The 17,207-nt window shown below is 37.3% G+C and overlaps 1 protein-coding gene across 3 annotated transcripts in view; it reads left to right on the forward strand.

The window, feature by feature from the left end:
• Window positions 1-13,714, forward strand: part of FRS2 (fibroblast growth factor receptor substrate 2) — a 48,884-nt gene extending 35,170 nt beyond the window's left edge. For all 3 annotated transcript variants that reach the window (XM_048959526.1, XM_048959542.1, XM_048959533.1), the window contains exons 3-7: window positions 425-516; window positions 2,286-2,472; window positions 5,183-5,341; window positions 6,207-6,370; window positions 8,498-13,714. In XM_048959526.1, the coding sequence (XP_048815483.1) occupies window positions 451-516; window positions 2,286-2,472; window positions 5,183-5,341; window positions 6,207-6,370; window positions 8,498-9,448 (1,527 nt within the window). In that variant the 5' untranslated portion in view covers window positions 425-450 and the 3' untranslated portion in view covers window positions 9,449-13,714. The remainder of the gene's footprint in view (window positions 1-424; window positions 517-2,285; window positions 2,473-5,182; window positions 5,342-6,206; window positions 6,371-8,497) is intronic.
• Window positions 13,715-17,207: the final 3,493 nt, after the last annotated feature.

The following is a 17,207-nucleotide window of genomic DNA, read 5'->3' on the forward strand; positions in this document are numbered from 1 at the left end:
CTCAGCGTTGTGTTCAGCAGACTGAGCTGGGGAGTCTCAGTTAAGGGAAACTGGAAGCCAGGTGGAGAGATCTTGGTTTAGGAGATGAGAATTGCAGCCATTATGTAGTTGTTTGGTTTTTTTTTTTCTCCCACCTGCTTAAAGTGCTACAATAGGAATTAAGGTGACACTCCATTGGGTCTGCTTGGTAGTAGCCTCAGCTTCAATTACTGGTAGGGCTTCCATGGCGTATTGTAGTCACTCCGTGAGGCCAAATCTAATATAATTCCTATTAAAAAGTTCTAATCTTTTATTAATTATGTCTGCAAAATTCATCGTGAAAAATTGTAATTAAAGGAGCAAGTTATACTGGGTTGTTCTGTTGATGATGCTCACATAAATGATCGCATTGGCTTTGGTTGTGATTTGTTGATTTTTACTTTAGAGATCACATGGTCTTCTAAAGAAGTCATGGGTAGCTGTTGTAGCTGTCCAGATAAAGAAACTGTCCCAGATAACCATCGAAACAAGTTTAAGGTAAGCACCTGATGTGGTATGCTGCGAATTATTTTGTTGCTTTCTTAAATAGGTACGTGATGGAAAACACCTAAATGAAAATAGGCGAAGAATTAACTGATGGGTTAAAGCATTGCAGACCTGCAGGTGTCTGTGGCTATAGGTTTATCTTGCCCCTTTGAAAATCTTTTCTTAGCAGCAGTGACAGGAATTCTGTAGACAGGCCGAGTTTCAATCTTCAGGATGGAGAAGCAGCCTCACGTTTTTGGTACAGCTCCATGCAGTTGGTAAAGCCCGGTTAAACGCTACTTCTGGGAGGTTATGAACCATGTGTATAGAGTAAGAGGCGTAACTGGGTAAGTGTATATTATAAACCTGGAAGTGGAGTCAGCAATGAAATATTATAGCACTGCAGATTTTACTTGAAGATCACTGTGAATTATATCATTTGGAGAACTTTTGTTTTTCTTAACTTAAGTAAACATCACATGTGTGTGCTTCTATCCCTTTTATTGCTGGAATTTACAAGCTTGTGAATGCTTGTTCATGTCTTAACAACAAGAAGCTACTGAAGTCAGTGCCTTTAAGTAAACACAGCTTTGCATAGTCACAACTCAAATTTGCTTCTGTGCTCCAAACTTTCTCTCCAAGTTGGCAAAGGATTGTGATGCTTCCATAGTGAAAAATGATTCATTCGTTGCCTTAGGGCAACACTGAAATGAGCTTTAAAACAATGGGAATTTCTGGAAATGTTCAATATTATCAGTACAAAAAGCTGAAGGATAAAATATTTTTCTGTTGTCTTGGGTTTTAAAAATATATTTGACATCACTTTGTGCAACAAGTTCCTCTTTTTCTCCTTGTAGATTTTCTCTATTGTTTGTGTGGTTTTTGTTTTTGTGATTTAGCAGCGGGGGGGAGAAGATGAAAGAATGTAATTTGCAAAATGAAGAAATTTGACATGAGCCTCAGTGACAGATGAAACTATTTCTGATTCTTTTTAACTGACCAGATTTCGAGTTGAAAATGCTTCTTTAAGGAGTAAAATTAATTGATACTGTAGGGATCTGTATGTAGCCTTTTTACTGGGAAAGAAAGAATTTCACTAAAAGCAGCATTGCAAGATAAAATACATCTGGGGGAAAATACACAGAGTCAGATTTCCGTAAAGGAAGCAGAAGACCTCCAACTGGTGTAAGAGCAGAAGGAGTAAGCATGTTAGCTCTAAACATATCGTGTTTTCACATAAGATAACCATAGAGTATGTGAATTATTTGTTGGCATTAAAATGACAGACAAAACAAACTAAGGCAGTCTGAGCACAGTGCAAGGCTCTACAGGTACGTGAAGGAAGCTTCATCTTATAGCCTTTTCTCAGTCCTTTTCTCAGCTGTAAGTGGGGTTACATGACAAAGTAAATATATATATATTTTTTTAGAGAAGAGACTTTGAAAGATTTCATTATCTGAAGTATCCCTGTGTAAATACTAGAATGTGTACATAGTGTCAGCTTAAAACTTCATTAACCTTAATTTTCCTATTTTAAATATCACCACAGATTTTGCAATAATGTTATATATTCTCACTCATGTTGCTTTTAAATATGTGTTATTTTAATTCTGGGTTGGAAAAGCAAAGGAACTGGTTTGATGAGTTTTTTTTCTTAAACTTTACCTCAAGGATCGCAAGTCATACGATGGAACAAATAGAGTGCATTAGTGAAACATTAAGGTGATAGTAGTACTGATGCTCAGATACTTACCTAATGCTACTTAAATTCCTTTCTGTAGGTTATTAATGTGGATGATGATGGTAACGAGTTGGGTTCTGGCATAATGGAACTCACAGATACAGAACTAATTTTGTACACCCGTAAAAGGGACTCTGTAAAATGGCACTACCTCTGTCTCCGTCGCTATGGCTACGACTCAAATCTTTTCTCTTTTGAAAGTGGTAGAAGGTGTCAAACTGGACAAGGTATGTAGAATTTTTGTATAAAGAGATTTTCAGAAATGTGTTTGATATCTGAGGACTTGTTTAATCGTTGTGTACTTGCCTGCCCTTGGACAAGGGTTATAATGGGTGTAGTTTTATATGTGGATGCAATTCCTGGAGAAAAGTGGAATGGTCATATGGTAAAATGAGGATTTGAACTGTTTGCAGTTTTTGGGCTGGAGCGCTTGGTGTTTTTGGGCTGATAGCTCTGGTCAGTTTAGAAAGTTTTCACAGGGAAATTTTCCTGCCTTTGGAGTTTGAGTTGGCTTTCAAGGAAGGGCAAGGAAAGTTGGGGCTGTGGAGGAATCTTTTAAGAACACAAAGTTTGCTGTTTTTATATTTTTAAGAGACTGAAATGCTGGAATGAACTGGATATGCCTACCTTTTTTTATTGCCTTCAGCATCACACTTTTGTCTCATCTTCTTGAAACTCATATCACTTTCATTTGTATCAATGACATAAATCTCAATTTTTTTTTTCAAATTTTATATGAAGACTATAAACTCCAGCTATGCTTAGTTATTTTCTGTGTGGCTTTAATCAGAAAAAAGTCAGTTTCCTTTCCGCTCTGAGATCACCCCCATCTTGGCCAAGGTAGGTTTTTCTGTTGCTGTTTGTGACAGCAGTCCCTGATGGAGGAATAGCTGTATTGGCTGAAGGCTGAGCCTCACTTTGCATCTTTATATTGCGATGCAGCTCTGCGTACTTGGAATTCTCGTGTATTGATCTGTTGTGAAATTTGAGTTCTTATTTTCTTAGAGATTTTCAGCATTTAGTAGTATCTCTGTAAATCATGTTATTTAGCAGTGGCAGAATATTTTTTAAGTTCACTGTTAAGTTAGGAACAATAATGAACTTGATCCTAACCAAACTTAGTCAAACTACATTGTCAAACTACAAAGCAGAGGTAAGGGCAGACAATCATTTTACTGTATGAGTTTAGAATGCATTCTTGATTTGGCTCCTAGTGAGAAATGTTTTCAAATGTTACAAAACACTGTGCATTAAACTAAACTTTCAGACTTCTAAGGAGAAAATTTGCACTTAAATTGGATTTTTGCATGTTTAATTCACTACTTCTTTTAAATGTATAAAATAGATACTAATGAAATTCAATTGAAAATAGTATTTTGAAAGTTCTTTTCCACAGCCTTTTACCAAGTCTGCAAGCTTTTTCGCTGACTCTACAACTCTCTTCTATGCTTCTAATTTCCTTTTCTTTTCAAGAGAAGATTAAGCAGACTTTGTGAGCAGCAACCCTTTCCTCCCTCTTTTGTTTCTCGCCTTCCTTACATAATATTAAGTACTGTGAATATTAAGAAAAAAGAAATCAGCCAGAAAATGTTCTCCCTGCTGCCATTCTGCAGTGGTGCATTGTTCCTGAGGCCTATAGTAGCATTTGTGGGTACGGTTGCAGAACTTTGTCATCAGTTGATGAGATGACCAAAAAATGCTTCCTTTGAGAATACACAAGAATTTTGCCCTGCCACTTTTACCAATTGTCCGAGTCAGTGTTCTTGTTGTTTGTTTCTTAGATTTTTCTTTTTTGACCTGTTAAGGTTTAAGTATCCAGTGCAAATTTTTGGAAATACAGCAAAAATGAAATATAGGCTTTAGAAGCACATAAAAGGTAGAAGTAGCTCTACAGCTGTTGTGTTGCAAGCATGGAACTTATTCGTTGCACTACCTGAATACTGGTTGTTGACAGACGTTCCTCTCAGCCCATGTGGTGTGTTCCCATTGAGGTTTGTGAGCTTCTGCCATATGGAGCATTTCTGGTACTTCTTCTGCAGTCCCGTGTCCATAAATAAATATATGGTGATAGTAATTGCCAGCATGTTGCATTTTTGCACTAACAGAAATTGCGGTAGAGGTGGTTTTTAGTGAAGAGTGTTTTAAGATTGTGATACTCATTAAAAAAAAAATAAGAGCACCTGCAGCCACGTGTAACAAGCATGTCAACTTTAACTTCATGCTTTCAATGGAAGAATAACCCAAAGCTGCGACTTTGCTGGTGAGGGTAAGTTGGGGTGCTCCCTGCTGTTCAAAGGCAAAGTGGCACAATACACACATCAAACACACGGTATTGCTGCTGACTTTGTGTTCTGTGTCTATCCCTTTAGCCAAAACCAACTGGTTTGTTGCTGTCTGTTTCATGCAGTTTGTCCTACTAGCTTTACATTTTAATCTTCTTAAGAAACTTAACTTTTTTGCAGTGTTTAAATTCTTCTTTCCCCTCATGCAGGCATCATACAGCAATTTAATAGAAATCTGCTTTAACAAATGTGATCTTGTAGCATCACAATAGTTTCATTTAGGTTTTTTTGTAGGCATCCTTGTTATCAACTTAAAAGAAATCTTTCTGTTTGTGTTCCTTTTTTTTTTTCTTTTTTCTTTTTTACCCCTTGTTTAGCCCTCAAAACTTAGTTTTGCTTTTAACAGAATCAATTTCTGTTCCATGTTAACTTTGGGTGCATGGGAAATGTGTTCTCCTATCAGATAAACACTTGAAAGGATCTCACTGTATTTGTGTGTGTTTTGCTGCAATAAAAATGTCTAAACTTTTTTTCTTCCTTAGCAGGTATTCGTGATGTGGATTCCAGTTATTTTGCTTGAAAGTTATATACATATATATAGTAAGTTATGCTTCTTTTAAAGGATTTTGATTTTTTTTTTCTTGTGTATTTATAGGAATCTTTGCCTTTAAATGTGCCCGTGCAGAAGAGCTATTTAATATGTTGCAAGAGATAATGCAGAATAATAGTATAAATGTGGTAGAAGAACCAGTAGTAGAAAGGAATAACCATCAAACTGAGTTGGAAGCTCCAAGAACCCCTCGAACACCTACCAGTAAGTATGGTTATACTAGGAAATGACATACCTGAATATAATGTGGTATTTAGTTTTAAATTAGTGGGTTTTTCCCCTTAATTTGCATGAAATTTTAAGTAACTAAATGCTATTTTCAGCTGAGAGGTTATTTACTAGCAACACATTCTCTTGAGGCACTTGCTGAAGATTCTGTTTACAGAATTTACAGAAGTCCTGGGAGCAAAATTTCTGTAGTCAAGTTTTTTAGCTTTAAGAAATAAGCTTTGGGAATTTCATTTTTGCACTGCTTAAACATATACCTGTGCAGTTGCTCTGCTATATGTCACCATGTTTTTCTTGCAGTGTTTCAGAGAGATGTTAACATTAGTCAGTGCTCCAGCCTTTTGGTTAGGGAAAAGTTAATAATATTATCACATCTACAGTGGATTTGGCAACTTGCTGTGGGTAGGTGGATGGGTAGAATGAAGTCTTATCAAAACTGCTGGAGGATTTGAGCTAATCCCAGGCAGATACCAAGATGCCTGATTGTAGGAATTCAGAGAAATAGAAAGTTAAGTTAAAAAAAAAAAACACCTGTATTTATTTATTTTTAAAGTAGGCATGATTTCAATGGTAGAAAAAAAAGTTGGGTAGGGAGCTTATTGGGAAAACTGTGGTGTGTTGTACACCTTGATTTTGGTGGTTGCTTCAGATGTCTTTCCCAGTAAGTACTGGGATGTTCTACTCCTGCAGCTCCTCAGCAAATCTGCCTTGTGAATATTTAATAGTTTCATATTTTTTATTTCTTTTGAAAGTTGAGGATTAATATATAAAATGTATTTTACTTGGATACAGTAAAATGTTCTGCTCTAATATGGTTTTGCTTATTTTCTAATTGAATCAGCTCCTGGGTTCAATGCACAGAGTTTACCTAATGGCTATCCCAGATATCCGTCTTTTGGAGATGCTTCATCACATCCTTCCAGCAGGCACCCTTCTGTTGGAAGTGCACGCCTCCCCTCTGTTGGTGAAGAATCAACGCATCCTCTACTTGTAGCAGAGGAGCAAGTGGGTATTTTTTTTCCTTGTGTAGTTCATGTCCAACATTTGTTCAGATTTTTCTCCTGTTTATTATGTAGGCTTATGTTTTCATTTTTTGTGCTTTTCAGTCAGGTGTAATGTATTTCTACTATATGTCAGTAGTCAGAAAAGTACTTGTTTTGTCTCTTTAAAATGATACTTTCTAGGATAGTTTGCTGAGGATTTGAAGTTTTTATATAAGAGTTGAGGTATAGAAAGGATGTATTTGCATATGCTCTTTTCAAAAATTTCATAAACTATTTCTAAACACTTAAGTTGGACTTCACAGAGAGAGATCTTGGTCAAAATTATTTACGCCTTAGTCTTCTATTTGTTAAATAATGGACTAATTTAAGTTAAAAGCGATCTTTACAGTCCTCTAGGTCTTACTGTGGAGTTAAGAGGAGAGACCTGCACAAAGCCCTGTCCTGTCATGTTTTGAACACTGAGTGGTGATCCCACAACGTCTCTGAGCTTGACCACCTTACTGTCAAAGCATTTTTCCCTTACTCAAATTTCTCCTGTTACAGCTGGTGTTGATTGCCCTTTACGCTTTTGTTGAACATCTCCCAAAAGTTTCTGACTCTGTCTTCTCTTTAACTGTCTAAAAACAGTTGAAAAGTGCTATTAAATTGCTTCCTAGCCTTTACTTAAGGCAACAAAGACATCTCTCTTGGCTTCTCCATGTATATCATGTGTTCCAGTGCCTCTAATCATGGCCCTTCACTGGATTCTCTCCAGTACACTGGTGTCTCTCCTCTTCTGGGAGCCATCAGTCCAGATTCAGTATCAACAGTACTGAATTGAAGATAATAATTACTTTCCTTAACCTACTGGCTGTGTTTTAAGTAACACAAACCAATAGACATTTTGTATTCATTGCTGCAAGGGTGCACTGGTGATTCACATTCAACTTAGACCTCTGGTGCTTTTCTACAAGACTTTTATCTAGTCAGTTATTACCTGGTCTGTGTTGTCAGTATTGTTCCGTGCCAGGCACTGGACTTTACGTTTGCCTTGCTGAACTTCATGAAGTTTATGTGAGGCCATTTTTGTAGGTGACTGAGGTCCTCAATGAAAACCTCGCCAGTCTGAGAAAGAACACTATCAGAAACTTTGAGGCTTTTCTCACCATTCAGGTTGCTGATGAAAATGTTAGTTAAGTTTAATAAAATATAATCTGGTGGTAAGAGAAAACTGTTGAAAATAAAAGAAAGTGAGCAGTGCAAAGTGAACTGTCTTTTGGGAGAGAATTAGGTTGGAGCAACCACAGAAAATTTTAGGAGTAGTAGTTGTTACTGCAGACTAAATGAGTTTAAAGAATCAGTGTAGAGTCAAGTGAACTGTAAATAACACTTCAATTTGTAGAGCTTGACAGAGAAGTTGTAAAGGTGGGGTGAGTCCTGCTGTCAAATACTGCCCTTGCTATTTGAGTGTGCAGGCAAAGTCTAAGTTTAGAGGTGGTGTTCTTTAGTCTTTCCCTTTCAGACTTGAATGTTGCTCTGATGTGGGAACTTGGAAGGATAAATTAGTATCTTCCTGTCTGTTTTTGTGGCATCTGCTGTTAATTCCTGCTACTTCTTAATTCTGAGTGCCACGGTTCATATGGAAATGCAGTTTTTCTGTTTCAGCTTCTGGTATGAGGAAGCTGTTGGCTCTTGAAGAAGGAATGCCTGTTCTTTCTGAAAGCTAATCTCATTCTCACTCTTGAACTGAGTGGTATACAAGGTGCAGTCCTGATTTTATATATATATTTTTTAATGGACAGCAGATTTCCTTTCCAGTGTGGAAATTAGAAAGATAAATTTAGCCAAAGCAACTCTGGAATTTTTGGTCACTGTCATGGTATGAGAGGACAAAGCAGAACTCTGCTTTACTAATTTGTCCAAGTGTACTAATGAGCTGGGCTAAAAAAGCCCAAGGTTTCCGTGACCAGAGCAGAGCTGGAATAGAACCTGAAAAGCTGCAACTAGAACTCAGCTAAATTCTACTCTTTTATTAGAGTAACGGTAACAAAACCAGCAATAAAGCAACAGTAATGAAAATAGAGCACAGCTCAACAAAATGTGACAGAGACAGCATAATTTCCTTTATTTTTTTTTTTCTCCCTTTCAGGTGCACACTTATGTCAACACTACTGGTGTACAAGAGGAAAGAAAAAATCGATCGAGTGTGCATGCGCCACTGGAATCAAAGCTTTCAAACACTGAAACAACTAAAGTAAAAGAAGATCAGATATGTACTGATGACAGAGATGCTCACGTTCTCCTGGAGCCTGAAGGAGTCAAGTTTGTTTTAGGACCAACCCCTGTTCAAAGGCAGTTAATGGAAAGAGAGAAACTGGAGCAACTTGGGAGAGACCAAGTTAGTGGCAGCAGCACAAACAATACTGAATGGGACACTGGGTACGACAGTGATGAACGTAGAGAAACACCATCTGGTAATAAGTTGGTGTATGAAAATATAAATAGGTTATCAATCCCTAGTGCCTCGGGGGTCAGGAGAGGTCGTTTGACATCCACCAGTACCTCAGATACCCAGAACATTAACAACTCTGCTCAGAGGAGAACTGCGCTGTTGAACTATGAGAACTTGCCATCCTTGCCTCCAGTTTGGGAATCCCGCAAGCTGAGTAGAGATGAAGATGACAGTTTAGGACCAAAGACCCCATCTCTGAATGGCTACCACAATAACCTAGATCCAATGCATAATTATGTCAATACAGAGAATGTAACAGTACCATCAAGTGCTCATAAAATAGAATTTCCACGACGTCGGGACTGTACCCCAACAGTCTTTAACTTTGACATTAGACGCCCGAGTTTAGAACACAGGCAGCTCAACTACATACAGGTTGACTTGGAAGGTGGTAGTGACTCCGACAACCCTCAGACTCCCAAAACCCCCACCACTCCACTTCCACAAACTCCAACCAGGCGCACAGAGCTGTATGCTGTGATAGACATTGAAAGAACTGCTGCTATGTCAAGCCTGCAAAAAGCACTGCCCCGAGATGATGGTACTTCTAGGAAAACTAGACATAACAGTACTGACCTGCCTATGTGAGCCTGGGAAGCATTAAATCATTTGCACCTTTTGTGAAGTTTATAAAATTGAAGATGCAAGTACTTTGCATTTCTTAACACTAACGCCTTTTATAGACTAATAGAACTTTTTCTGCATACTTCATGTACTTGTCTAACTAAAGGGAATTAATGTAGAGCAAGTATTCATTTAGGTAACACTATTTCATTCTATGGTAGTAATTACTGCATAGCAGCATCGCCACCTTTCACAGTGCCTCTTTAAATTGATTAGAGTCTGAGTGACATGCCAGTTTTGAATTTATAAATATTCTGGTTTGGTGCCTATAGTCGTTAATGGCATTTATAACACTTTTTAAAGCCTCTTGATATATGTGTTATTAGCAGGTAAACCTAATCTTTCAAGACAGATATCTACATTCGTTTCTCATTGACGTGGCTCCTTCAGAATGAAATGTATGTAATTCATTAACTCACTTTGATGTACACAAGATGTATTGGTTCATCTCAAGGGATATAAATACCAAACTTTTTTTTTTCTTCTTCATCAAAGACCATATGGGCAAGAAGGCATTTAATTCCCTGTAGTTTTCTTAAGTGGTGTGATATTTGAGAGGTCACATCAAAGTCCGTTGATCATTGCTATAAACACATCTAAACCCAGCCTTAAGCTACTTCAGATAGAAGAGAATTCCAAGTGGCATATCATGTTCTCTGTGAAATCAGATGGATTTTAATGTTAGAGTTTTTTTGTGAAGGAATTCACAGGTTGGCTATATGAATTAAGGCCCTTTTGTCATTTCTTAGTTCACTGTGCCTTCCTTTCTTTGCATTTGTGTTTCTTTTTATCTGTTGTTTTAAGAGTCAAAATTTTGTACATAGCTTTAATTATTGTTCAGGGTTGCGTATGTGTTTGTCTCACTCTCTGCATTTGACAAAGAAAGACTCTTGAAGGTCAAATGTTCGTCTTTGTCCAGCGTTGTACTTCTTTATGCCTGACTGAGATATCCCAGCTCTCCAGCAGCATGCATTATTGCACAACTGGAAAGGTTTATTATGCAGTCATTGTCTTCCTCTAAAGATTCAGACACAGGTTACGTGGGAGTCAGGGTACTGGACTTCGTAGTTCTTTGTAGGAAACTGTACATTCTAGCAATGTGCATCCATAGTTGATAGTATAATTTAGAAAGAAATGTAGTAAATTATCTGAAGGTAGTATTATCTATGAGTATACTTCTTTTCCTTTTTGCAGTTGGTGAATTTGGTTTCAATAATAGCTGCACAGTGTTACAGGTACATCCAAGCAGAATGTCATTTGAATATGCCAGATGCACCCTTAGTAGAAATTGTTTCCTTTTCTCAATGCTCTGAATAATTTTAGAATTCTGGCAGTATTGCAGGTGCACCTTGGTACTAGCAGCAGCAGAGGTTACTCTTGAGCCTGTAAAGGAACTGACACTTGTGAACTGGTGTGATGTAAAATAACCCTTGAACTTTGTGAGGAAAAACATGCAAGAAAAGCCATGTGAAGATCTGAAAAATAAATAAGGGTCTTCATGCAATATTTAAAACTGTGTTATTTAAAAATATATATATTTTTTCAGGTTTTTAAATTGGAGTGTATCCCTGTATCTTTGTTAACTCTTTCTTTGGTCTTCTCTCAGTTTTTAGTGGTAGCAACGGTAGCATCTGAAATACATGTTTCTTGCCACATCATTAAGGGATATCAGGCAAGCTTTTAACTCTGAAAGACATTAATTATTCTTTATAGACTGTGTGGTATCGAAATACCAGGTTTACAGAGAACACAATTTGCAGAAGTAAGAGATGGATGTGCTGAGACCATTACGAGGAACTTAATGAGATAATGATTTCATTGTCAACCTATGCAAACTGTTGTGATAGATTTTTTTGATCTGTGGGGAGAACTTGGTATTCAAGAAGGTGAAGACCACCTAGAACTAGAGATTTTTACAGGTCTGCAGTGTTAATGCTCCTTCATATCTTTTCCGTTGCTTTACCTTGTGTTATGGACCAGTCGTACTGAAGAGAAGCTATGAGGTGTTGCACAATACTGGGTTAATGATACTGGTGTGGTTCTTGTTCTTAATTTAGGAACGTATGTTTAAGCACACTTAAATCTGTGAGCCAGCCTACTGCTTCAGCATGTGTTTTGAGGCAAATGTGTGTGATCTAGATAGCTGCCTAGAAATATTTGGTCCTCATCTGTATAGTACAGGTGTCTCAAATTCTGATTAACTGAACCCCTGTAACACAGCTGTGAGGCAGAGGAGCAATATTCGTAATTGTCAGATAGGGAAACAGACCTAGTGCAGGTCCAAAGTAAGCTGCCAAAATTACAAGAAAGATCCCTCCTTAGTTCTGGTGCACTGCCCTATGCATTTATCCTAGTCTCAAAAGAAGAGATGATCTGAATAATATATATATATATATATATTTTTAATGTAAGTTTCACAGTACTTCATGTGGGGTATTTTCTTAGGTCTGGTCCCCAGAATTGAGAACTCTTTGAGATTTTGTTCTCTATGATTTCTGAATGCATAGCCATGGCATTATTTTTCTTCTTGTTTTTAATGTATACTAAATGAAATACTCACCGAGCAGAGTCAAGTGAAAACTTTGTGTAGCCTTAGCTATATTAACAAATCTGGCACCATATTTTCTAGGACTATATTTTATATCGTCTTCTACAGGTGGAATAACGCTTTCTTGTTTTGTGTAAGCTGCAAACGTACTGGGTAGTCCTGTTACCTGCACTGCTCATCTTTAGCCTTCTTTTTATTTCTCTATTTTATGACCCTTGAAGTAGATGTAGTTGTGATGCACTTTACCCTTTGAGACTTGGTAAATGTATTTTCAGTCTCTTTAAAGGTTGTGTTGTTAGGTTTAGTGTCTGTAATTTAGGATTGAGTTTTCAGCTGAAGTCTTACCACAGTATTTAGCTCGTATTTATTTTGGCCCCACAGGTGTATAGAGTGAGAACCTTCAAGTAGGTAACAAATTTCTGTAGTAACTAAGACTAAGTTTCTACACAGTAGGTCCTGCAAGAATGGCAACACCGCTACCAGTTCTGCTGTTCTTCCATAGCATGCAATTGGCTGCTGCCCTTCAAGCGCGTTTAACGAGGGAAAGCCTTTAACTGTAGATATTCCTTCAGTGCAATGACTTGTGAAAGACATTGGAGTATCTTTTAAAGAAAGAAAATGTCAAAGCGGTGACCAAAAGTATGTAATAAAATTGTACTGGAAATACACTCAGTGAGAATCTAATCCATTGGTTGTATAACAAAAATATTTCTCCTCAAATTGATACGAAGAGGGAGTCTAATTTTAATTTGGTAGTGTTTCCCTGCAGCTCCAGAAGAAAATTTAAAAATGACTTTTAGCCATTATTCCTGACTGTTTTTTTTTTTTTTTTTCCCCCATAAGTACGTTTTGCATATGTGTTAAATTTAATGGTGTGCATTGAAACACTATTCTTACTAAAGTCTACAAACCTTTTGTAGAAATCTGAAGGGTTTTAAATATATTGCATATCATAAACTGCTTAATTTCCACCCCCCTCGCTGCCCCAGGTACCTAAACGTTCTTGTGTATTTAAAGCTCTGAGTAGGGCTTCGGTATAGAAGTGACCAGGGAAGGGTCTTAGCTGTATCAGGTTCAAAACAACGTCAGAGAAAGGGCTGCTCTTTTGCTGGAAACTGGCCAGCAGTTGATTTTGCTGGATTTTTGACTGTGTGTTTGCTCAGAATCTGTTTTTTATGTAACTGTTTCACATTGAGATGGAATCATGAGATGGTAAATTGCCTTCACTGTTGGGGAAGTAAAACTGCAAGTTGTGGTCAGCTTCATATACTACTTTGAGCATATCATGCTGTATTTGATTTGGACCTCTATTTCTGAGCAGTATTCTCTTTGTGTAATGTGGATTCAATGGTGGGTTGTTTTTTTTTTTTGCACTGTACGAACTAACTTAGTGGTTGCAAATAAGATAAAACTGATTTATTAGGAACTGGTAGTTGACTGGGATCTGAAGTTTTTCTGTAACCCCAAGAAGCCAAAAGAAAATTGAACCTTCTTGTTTGATAGACAGAATTAAGTGGTTTTGGAATTTATTCTTAAGATCTTTTCCCATCTTTTCTTTGATACAACAAATCAGGCGTTTATATTTGACAGTATTCACTTAATATCAACTTAAGTTCATTTACATCTTTATTTTAAATTCATATACACTCCAAAAAAAAAAAAAAAAAAAAAAAAAGAAGAAATTCCATCACAAAAGACTGCGTTAAGATGGAGTCAAGGCTGTTGGTGTCCTTCATACATAATGTGCATTGAAAAGACACAAAGTCATGAGCAAAGGTCCTTTCACAATCTTTAGAAATTACTTCCTCCTTTGGACAAGATAAGTGAATAAAAAAAAAGTCTTAGTAACTGTAACTCTGACCATTTGTACGTTATTTCTTGTGATGTTGTGCTGTAAGGTATGTGACTAAGTTGTCAGATGTCTTATGAGGATGTTATCCTAATGTGGTGTTTGCTCCAGATTAACGCAGTGTTTTGTTTGGAACTGTAGGTGTACAGATAGAACATGAGATATAAAGTTACCTTTATGGCTGATGAAACGAGTTTTGGACATTTCTATATTTTTATATATTACAAAGGGCATTTTGAATTTTTTCTTGCAGTTTTAATAATTACTTAGTGTGGTAATATACATACATTGTGACACTGTTTTCTGATATACCCATTACTTTGGTGTAATTCTATTTTATGTAGCAAATATGTGTATATACAAAGGAGATTCTGTACAAATCCGATTATGAAATAGGCTCGAGCCCTTTGGAACAGGGACTGTCTTCCTGCGTGTCTGCAAAGCCCTTCATGCCTCGGGGTCCCAGCCACGGCTCCCATCCGAGACCTGTGGTGAATAAACTGTCAAGAGATGAATGTGAAGGAGCAGCTGTTCTGCTCTCTGAAGAACCTCAGTACAAAGGTGCCATGAAGCTCACCTTGCCGCTCCCCAGTGCCATGCCATGTGTGGTTACTCCCAACCACTTGCCAGCAGCCCAGAGAGCCTGGGGTCGGTGCGTCCTTTGCTCTGGTCCTGTCCTTTGGCAATAGAAAAGGAAGTCTGAGGTAGGAGCTTTGATGTCAGAGAATCTGCCTTCCTAGTGCTTGGGCCTCATGCAGCATCCCTTGAAGCCAAACTAATTCATACCTGCGTCTGGGCCTCCGAGTGTGTTCCTACAAGATTGAGTTCTGCTGACAGCAGCTCTGTTGTACCTGAGGACCTTGTTGGTCAAGTTCTTCAGGAATGGTCTAAAAATACTGTAAAAATATAAATATATTTAATTACATGTACTGAAAACAGAAATCCTATTTGTTGTGGTCAGAGTTCAGATTACTATGTGAGTTTTGATTTCATAGTCGTACCTGCATATATATTGCTTTAACTATGTTGTATGAGAGGAAGTGATTCTAAAGTGTGTGAAAGGTCAGGATTACACCTGTATTTGTAATGGTTGTGTTATTTAGGAATGGATATCAGTGAACTTAACTCCATATTAATGCAGTTTTTTTGCATTAGAATATGTGTGTATATCATACACCTGCATTTTATATATAATATATTATATATTTGGTACTAACTTTGTATTTCCCCTGAAATTTGCCAAATCTTGAAGACAAATGTTCTCACTTGTAAGACTTTGGTACTTAATAACTGAATGTATATGAAATGCTCTGGTATGAAAGACAGCAATGTTGTAGAGTTCCCCACGATACAGATGTCTCAACCAGCAGGCATGTTGCCTTTTTTTGCGTGTTACATCTCAATCCACTGCAGCATCACCTTATGTCTCATGAAATATTGTCTGTGTTTTACCTAAACTGCGGAGCTGCCCTTACAATACAGCTGACAACAGTTCTATCGTGTGTGCTGGCTGGTAGGAATAAGAATACAATAGTCACCAGTGTGCCACAAATGCATTTATTAAATGCAGAAATACACATTTCTACAAAGGCCAAAATCTTATGTTGTATGTTCCTTTCTTGTCATTATATTGTATGATATTGTAAGATTATTGTATGTCCTAATTTGCATTATAAAATGTTTTTCCTACTTAAAGGCATAAATATAGCAACTTTGTATAAAGGTAGCTTTCTAGATTTTTATTTCTTTTATATAAAAAGGTCTAAACAGTGAGAGTATCATTGCCAAACTGTTTATAAAATTTCAGTTAATTTGCCCTGTTTGAATTTGTTTTTACAAACATTCCATATTTCTTTTAAGAAAATTATATTATACTATGCAGAAAGAGTGTATTTTTATGCCATTCCACGTTAATCTTAAAACAAAAAAAACCTTGAAAAACAATTTTCCCCCCTTGTTTTAAGCTATCCTTACTGAGAAAGCTTACCAAATGTTCATTTTTAAAGATGTGTTATGTATTACGACAGCATTTTCCCCTTTACCAGTGCCAACTTCATTTGGAAAAAAAAAAAAAATAATAATTGTAGCATGGCAATAAACTATTGATTTTACATTGAAAACAATGTGTGGGTTACTTCAATATTTACTGCTGTGAGTGCTGATACATACTGCATTAGTCGCCTTTTTTGCCTTTCTTCAAATCACCGCTTCAAGGCAATGATAAATAGCTATTTTTTCCCTCTAGTATTCCATTCAGTGGTGGGAAGACAATCCAGAAGACAGTGACCCGGTGTTTGTAAATTTTTCTACAGGCTTTTGTTTCCTTTTTGTTAGAGCTCTGTTCCTTTCTTCTGCCCATAGGCCTGGATTTTTGTTGTTGTACTGCTGCTATCTGCTACTTGTTAGCAAATCACCGTCAAGTTATTAAATGACTAAGATTTAATAAAGCCTGAACTTTTTCTTTTAGTGTTGTACCCAATGATTTCAGAAAGCGTAATAGGAAAAATAAATACAAGGTTGAAGCCCTGTCCAGATGGCCTCTACGATTTCCTCCAGAGATGATAAAATGTAGTGATCTTGTCCTGCATGATGCAAGATTTAGATTAGTTTGAATTAGTAACTGATTTATCGTAGAACTAAACTATCATATAACAAAATTATCATACAATGGCTTGAGTTGGAAGGAACTTAAAGACCATCTAGTTCCAAGCTCCTGCCGTGGGCTGGTTGCCACCCACCAGCTCAGGCTGCCCAGGGCCCCATCCAACCTGATCTTGAACACCTCCAAGGACGGGGCATCCACAGCTTCTCTGGGCAGCTGTGCCAGGGTCTCATTACCCTCACAGTGGACAATTCCTTCCTTATATCTAATCTAAACGAGCCCTCTTTCTGTGCTATAATAGCTAAAATGAGCTATTACCCCATGTCCTGTCACTACACTCCTTGACAAAGCGCTTTCCTCTAGGTCCCTGTTTAGGTAATGGAAGGCTGCACTGAGGTTTCCCCAGAGCCTTCTCTTCTTAGGCTGAGCAGTTCTTTCAGCTTGTCTCCACAGTAAAATCCGAATAAGTGATAAATAAAATTAATAATGTGAGGGATATAGTTGCTAAAATATCATGCAACTGATGTAATCCATCGCTGTTACCAGTAAAAATATGTTGTGTTCTGAAATTTTGAAGTTGACTTGCATGATGTTTAAAAGCCAATTCTCCACCAATAATGCTACAGACTGCTCTTGAAAGCACAATAATACATGTGTTATTCTACAGCATCCAAAGGGCTGGATTTTGTGATGATTGTTTTCCCTGAGCGTTGGGCCTGCACTG

This window comes from Lagopus muta, chromosome 1, assembly GCF_023343835.1.
Source record: "Lagopus muta isolate bLagMut1 chromosome 1, bLagMut1 primary, whole genome shotgun sequence".
Lineage (NCBI taxonomy): Eukaryota > Metazoa > Chordata > Aves > Galliformes > Phasianidae > Lagopus > Lagopus muta.